General features: G+C 49.2%; 1 protein-coding gene across 1 annotated transcript; it reads left to right on the top strand.

The window, feature by feature from the left end:
* Window positions 1-452: 452 nt before the first annotated feature.
* Window positions 453-6,222, top strand: LOC123405660 (aluminum-activated malate transporter 5-like). Its single transcript, XM_045099268.1, has 5 exons — window positions 453-807; window positions 3,162-3,299; window positions 4,225-4,497; window positions 4,634-4,770; window positions 4,865-6,222. The coding sequence occupies exons 1-5, from the start codon at window positions 453-455 to the stop codon at window positions 5,849-5,851; spliced, it is 1,890 nt and encodes a 629-aa protein (XP_044955203.1). The 3' UTR covers window positions 5,852-6,222.
* The last annotated feature ends 683 nt before the right edge of the window (window positions 6,223-6,905 follow it).

Below are 6,905 nucleotides of genomic sequence, written 5' to 3'. Positions count from 1 at the left end.
ATTAGATTGCATATCCGTTGCAACGCACAGGCCTTTTACTATTGTACATAAATATATTTTTAAGTGTAGATTCAATAATTTTTGCTTCGTACGTAATTTATAGTGATCTTATATTTAAATTTAAGAACGGAAGGAGTATGAAATAAGTACGGTACGGCCCGTAAGGAAGGGAAAGGGGGAGGCGAGCGAGTCAGCGGGACGGGAGAGACGAGACCCGTACGGTTGCCCGCACGCGGGAGCAAAACGAACCAACCCAACCACGAGTCCAGCCAGGACTCCGAGCCACACAAGTCACGAAGGAAGGAAGGAAGGAAACCCGGTACAACAAGAGAGCGATAAATAGCTCCGAGCATGGCGGAGCCCCGGACTCCCGCGGCGTCGTCGTCCTACGTACGCGCGCGCCGCTGTCGCAAGGGGGCTCATCCCGGCCCGGACGGATCGCCGACGACACGATGGCGTCGCTGCCGCCTCTGCTGCCGGAGCAGCGCACGCTGCGCGCGGCGCTGGACCAGCGGGGCGGGCTCGGGGAGCCGCTGCTGTCGTGCCACAGCTGGGGCCACGGCCCCAACGCCTACGAGGCGCCGGGCGACGGCCCCCTGCGGCGGGCGGCGGCGGCGGTGCGCGCGGCGGGCTGGGAGCTGTGGACCTTCTCGCGCAAGGACCCCAGGAAGCCCGTGTACGCGGCCAAGGTGGCCACGGCGCTCGCGCTCATCACGCTGCTCGTCTTCCTCCGCGAGCCCAGCGACATTGTCAGCCACTCCGTCTGGGCCATCCTCACCGTCGTCGTCGTCTTCGAGTTCAGCATCGGTCAGCGTCTCTTCCTATATTTTCTTTCGGATCGCGATCGCCATGAATCTATCAAAGTTCTTTTCTGCGACCCTTGAGCTAAACGCCTTCGATTGTCTTGCTATGCCCTAATCCTAATGCACCGCCTCCTCGTCTATTTGTTGATCAATATTTTCTCCTGGAGCATATTAATTTTTGAATGTGCTGTGCCCATCTGATATCAATCAATATATACCTACTGTGATTGTCCTACTGAATGAACATGCAGAATATATAGCTGGCGCGACAAATTAGGAAAGCTTTACTTTGCAATGCGATCGCTACAATGGTGAAGCTCGGGTATTATTTTCTAGTTTAGCTCAGTCGCCTGAAAACGCATTTTGGGTCGGTCGATTTCGGAAGGAAGAAGCAGCTATTGGCTCGCTGAAGAAGCCCCATGGGTTTATCTTAGGGTGCTAGGCAACCTCACTATCTATCTTAGGGTAACAGGCTACCCCATTATCTATCTTAAGGACGTGGGGGTGGGGGTGGGGGGTTGCCAGTTCTCAAAAGAAAACTGGTTGTCGCAAGGGTTACATGGATGATGGATGGTTGGGGGCGACGGTAGCTTTTGACGGTGGGAGGAGGTTCAGGGAAGGGCGAGCGGCAAGGCTGGTGCGGTAGCGCCGGCGGCCGCGGGCGATGGTGTGGCTAGCGGTCAGCCTGGTGTGTACGTTCGGTGGTGGGACGTTGCGTAAGAAGAAGGTGGAGCTCGAGGTTGAAGAAGCAATCTGAACCGCTTGTTTCACATTGGACGGCTGAAACAGATCGATTGACCCAAATAGAATTTCCAGTCGACTTACCCCTAGTCAATCCCATCATTTTTGCCAGCAATGTTAAACGGGTAATGGTGACGTTTGAAACTATTGTAACGCCTGCATCTTTGATGACATCATGTCGTCGCGTACACGCCTAGTACTCGCCATCTAGGAGGAAGCTCTTACATGGGCAAGAGCCCGTGCTAGATGGTTAGGCCAGATGATTCCTGACACCCTCATTGTATATAGTAGATGATGTCCCACACGTTATCGCGGGAATGTTTTGCAATATATTCAGTGATAATTGGTCGGATGAAACATGAATATATATAGTAATAAGAAGAATTGTGTATCCACCTCATATTGTACACTATAGGCCGCCGTACATATATCCATCTTGTATAGTATACGTATAACGACCTATAGTGTACAATACGAGGTGGGTATATATTCTCCTTTATACGTGTTGTGGGAAAGGGGTTGTACCGAAGCACACCTCAATACGAATATAAAATAAAAGTGGAAATATGGTTTGTGGTTTTTGGTGATTGTATAGTATAACTATCATATACTCCCTCCGTTTCAAAATATAAGACATTTTAGAGATTTCATTAGAAGACTACATACAAAATAAAATGAGTGAATCTATACTCTAAAATATGTCTATGTACATCCGTATGTAGTTCATAGTGCAATCTTTAAAATGTCTTATATTTAGGAACGGAGGGAGTAGAATGTAAATTCTCATGCATGTTTGAAGGTGGTTTTTTATTATGCATGGTTGCATGTTATAATGGGCATTTCTCCATGCATATTCAATGATGAGGTGGTATACTTGTAAGTTGGGAGAAATATTTTAGTGAAGCTAGCTATTTAGATATAGAAGATATGAGGCCGAACAACACCCTTCCCCTGCTTGAGCGCGTCCTCCTATGCGCCTTCTTATGAGGAACGCCACCTTGTACTTTCTATCCTGAGGCCTTGTTTGATACTAGTGTTTTTGAGGAGATTGGTGGGGATAATTTCCCAAGGGATTGGGTGAAACCCCAACCTTCACCCAATCCCTTCAAATCCCCATTTATCCCCAATACATAGTGTATTGGGTATTGAGAAAAATGCACTATAATTTGAGGATTTGAGGGGAAATGTTGGGATGAAACATGTCAAATACACTAGAACCAAATGGTGTTACGGGATGTGTGGGGATTGAGGGGTTTGACCGAGATAATTTCCACAAATTTCCTAAAATACACTAGTACTAAACAAGGCCTGAATGAAATGATATGCTTCGGTGTATTCATGAAAAAATATATTAAACGGGTGAATAACGCACTGGAAGATTTTACATTGAAACCTGATACGTGATAATGCTGGAACAATCCAGCAAATTAACCCGGTGCTATAGTACTATTTGCATATAATACGCTGAAACGGAGGGGATGGCAGTGCTAGTAAGAAACTTCTATCTTAGGGGTGTTATGAAAGAGCAAGAAAGAAATGTGCTATGATCATTTAACTATCTGGTGCTTATACACATATTCAGTATTGGTTGATTTATTTTTTGTCTTCTCCACGCAGGTGCAACCTTGAGCAAAGGCCTTAACAGAGGATTGGGGACTCTGACGGCAGGTGGGCTTGCTCTAGCAGTTGCTGAATCGGCAAGGCACATGGGCGACCTGGATATAGTGTTTCTCATCATCATCACCTTCGCTGTTGGTGAGTGCTCCCAGGTGAATATCAGCTGATAACACCACTCAAATGCTCCTATACTCCCAGTTTGAAAATTTTAAATTTACCAGTTTCAAAATGTTTGGGTTTTTTTCTTACGAATGTTCACAACACATGTGTCTAGAACTCATAATAATTTCAGATCCAAAATGAAATACACAAAGAAAAACAAAAGGACAAAAAATCCAACATGTTTTTTTTGAAACGAAATCCGACATGAATTGTTTTTTTTGAAACGGAAATCCAACATGAATAGTTTCAGTAAAGACAGACAAAAGGATGAATAGTGTCAAAACCACACTATTCACATCTGGATTTGTATTGTTTATCTCTCCATGTGTTTTTCGAATTTGGTTTTGAATTTTTAATGGTTGTAGACACATGGGACATCTGAATTTGACATATTCAAACTGGGAGCATGTGTGTGTTACTACCGGACAGGGTGCAGGTGACATGCACGTTTGCATGTCACCGTGTACCTTGCGGCCTAAATTTAAATTTAAACATTGCGAAAAAATCTAAAAAAATCATGCATGTTCACAACACATATTAAGATAACCCCTAAAAAATTCAGATCAAAATTCGAAACATACATCGAGAAACATACCTTTTTTGTTTCTCGATGTATGTTTCGAATTTTGATCTGAATTTTTTAGGGGTTATCTTAATATGTGTTATGAACATGCATGATTTTTTTTAAAAATTTCATAATGTTTAAATTTAAATTTTGGTCGCAAGGCACACGGTGACATGCAAACGTGCATGTCACCTGATCCCTGTCCGTTACTACCACCCTATATTTCCCCCTACCAAAACAAGCTTGAGTATCAAAGCATCATGCACACTAACACGGTACTCTTATTACTAGTGAAGTACGAGCGTATCCCATACTGATTATTATGATTGCCTGCAGGGTTCGGTACAACCTTGATAAAGGTACACCCCAAGATGAAGCCGTACGAGTACGGCCTCCGCGTCTTCCTGCTGACCTTCTGCTACGTCACGGTGGCCGGGTACAACACGGGCGAGTTCGTCGGCGGCACGGCCGTGAGCCGGTTCCTGCTCATCGTCATCGGCGCCGCCGTCAGTCTCGCGGTGAACATCGGCATATACCCCATCTGGGCGGGAGAGGACCTGCACCACCTGGTGGCCAAGAACTTTGGCGGAGTCGCTAAATCCCTAGAAGGTAGTACTGCGTACGTATGATCATGCATGCATTCACCAAAGCACAAGATTGAAATGTCAGAATTGTTTAGAGTGGCCTGCGCTCTGGTTTGTTTCTATGGCCTGAAAACCGCTTTGGTTGCTGGTTATTGTTGCAGGATGCGTCAATGGATACCTGACATGCATGGAGTACGAAAGGATTCCTTCCAAGATTCTCACGTACCAAGCTTCCGATGACCCTGTGTACAGTGGGTACAGGGCGGTTGTCGAGGCACAGACGCAAGAGGAAACACTGGTCTGTGTTCTTCTTCTTGCTCGAGCTTCATTCGCTCTAGGTTTTGCTTGCGTGCTTCTGATTAACATGGTTGTGGTGCTCTGTTTGCATGCAGCTGGGGTTTGCTATATGGGAGCCACCGCACGGGCCATACAAGATGATGAAGTACCCCTGGGAGAGCTACACCAAGGTTGGCGGCGCGCTGAGGCACTGCTCCTTCGCCGTCATGGCGCTGCACGGGTGCATACTGTCGGAGATCCAGTCGACGCCGGAGAACAGGAAGGTGTTCAGCGCCGAGCTCCACAGGGTGGGCGAGGAGGCGGCCAAGGTGCTGCGGGAGCTCGGCCACCGGGTGAAGACCATGACCAGGCTGAGCTCGCCCAACATCCTCGCCGAGGTCCTCCACGCCGCTGAGGAGCTGCAGACCAAGATCGACCAGCGGTCCTACCTCCTCGTCAACACGGAGCGTTGGGGGGAGGACACCGCCGCCTCCACCACCACCCCTGCAGGAGCCGGAGCCTCCAGCGAAAATGAGGCGCCGGAGCACGCCGTCGTCATCAACGTCCCTACACTGCACAAGTTGGAGTCGAACGCGACCCCCGCCCGGGCCGCCGGGGTCGGCCTCCCTCCGCTGCACAAGTCGGAGTCGAACACGACCCTCGCCCGGGCCGCCAGCGTCATCATCCCTCCACTGCACAAGTCGGAGTCGAGCACGGCCCTCGCCCGGGCCGCCGGCGTCAGCATCCCTCCGGTGCACAAGTCGGACTCAAACACGACGCTCGCCCGGTTCGACTCGGTGCCCATGTCTTTGGCGGACGGTCTGGCGCTCAAGTCCCAGGGGTCGTGGCACCACCGGATGCCGCTGTTCGAGGCCGCGGAGGCGAGGGCGTACGAGAGCGCGAGCGCGCTATCGCTGGGCACCTTCGCGTCGCTGCTCATCGAGTTCGTGGCGCGGCTTGGGAACCTCGTCAACGCCGTCGAGGAGCTCAGCGACAAGGCCGGCTTCAAGGATCCCGTGGAGGAGCCGTCTGCGGCCAGCAGGAAGGAGGAGGAGGCTGGCGTTTTGGGCAGAATGACCAGGTTTTTCAGGCTCAAGAGATGATGCGGATGGCAAGAGACTAATGAAACACTAATTGATGGCCAATGGGTGGCCCAATGTTGTTCAACTAACCAGACTTGGGTGTACCAAAGAAGCATGCAGAAGGTCTGATATACAAGTTATACATGTAAATACAAATGTGAAGATCGGAGAATATAAATGCTTTCTCATGCAGTAAAGTGAAACAGGATGAGAGGAATACTATGTAATTATCAAAGTTTTCGACCCTAATAAGTGTCACACACGTGTGGCATGAAGCAAGTCCGTCCTGATGGCAAGTTTAATTACTCAGAACGACAACTTTAGTGTGAAGCATGACAACTTTTTTTTTTGCCTTCTTTTACTCAATATGAAGTAAATCGAGATAATTGCAGGGTGCTACCACACTTGGGCATCATGTAATGCATTGGTATCAATAGTCTTTTTTTTGTGTCACTACCATCTCATAGCCTAATTGTTGCAATACGATCTGACAGCCGTCTAACACGTATTGACGATGTATCTGACGTAGCGGGCCCGCATGTCATTCTCCACGGTGGCGTACACGTACCGTCTTGGTCACTGACTCGAACCTGGTCGAACCCGACCATCTCGCTCGAACCTGGTCGAACCGGACCAAGCTCTTCTCTCGCTCGAACCCTAGCCTTGCTCTCCCCTCTCCCTCTCTGTGCGGCTCTCCGACGATGGCGACGGCGAATCCCAACGGCGGTGACGTTGCTGGCAGCTACGGAGACCTCCCCGGCCTCGGGGTAGATGACCACGTAGGTCTGGCTGTCGACGATGGCGGCTACAGTTCGAACCACTCCTCCGGCGCTGGTTCGGAGGATGAGGATTTGGAGGAGGCGGCGCTGTCCATGGAGGACAGGGTGAAGATGGCGGAGATCTGGGTCGCCAACCCTAGCAGTAGCCATCACTGGACCAGTGGTGCTGGTGGCGGCATGATGTAAGTCACTGATGAACACTGCCAATTTTATTCTTTCTTTTTTGGGTTGTATGAATGGTAGAGGCTAGTTGTATCAATGCTAGAGGTTGTCTGTTGGTTGTGTAGTGTTAACCA

Source organism: Hordeum vulgare, chromosome 6H (assembly GCF_904849725.1).
Source record: "Hordeum vulgare subsp. vulgare chromosome 6H, MorexV3_pseudomolecules_assembly, whole genome shotgun sequence".
Classification (NCBI taxonomy): Eukaryota; Viridiplantae; Streptophyta; class Magnoliopsida; order Poales; family Poaceae; genus Hordeum; species Hordeum vulgare.
Note: the sequence above shows the minus strand (reverse complement) of the source record. Positions and strands in the feature narration are given on the sequence as shown.

Coding starts and splice junctions, on each gene's coding strand:
- LOC123405660 (XM_045099268.1), top strand. CDS start 453: ATGGCGTCGCTGCCGCCTCTGCTGCCGGAGCAGCGCACGCTGCGCGCG. Junction 3,300..4,224: donor CATCATCACCTTCGCTGTTG/GTGAGTGCTCCC, acceptor GATTGCCTGCAG/GGTTCGGTACAACCTTGATA. Junction 4,771..4,864: donor AGACGCAAGAGGAAACACTG/GTCTGTGTTCTT, acceptor GTTTGCATGCAG/CTGGGGTTTGCTATATGGGA.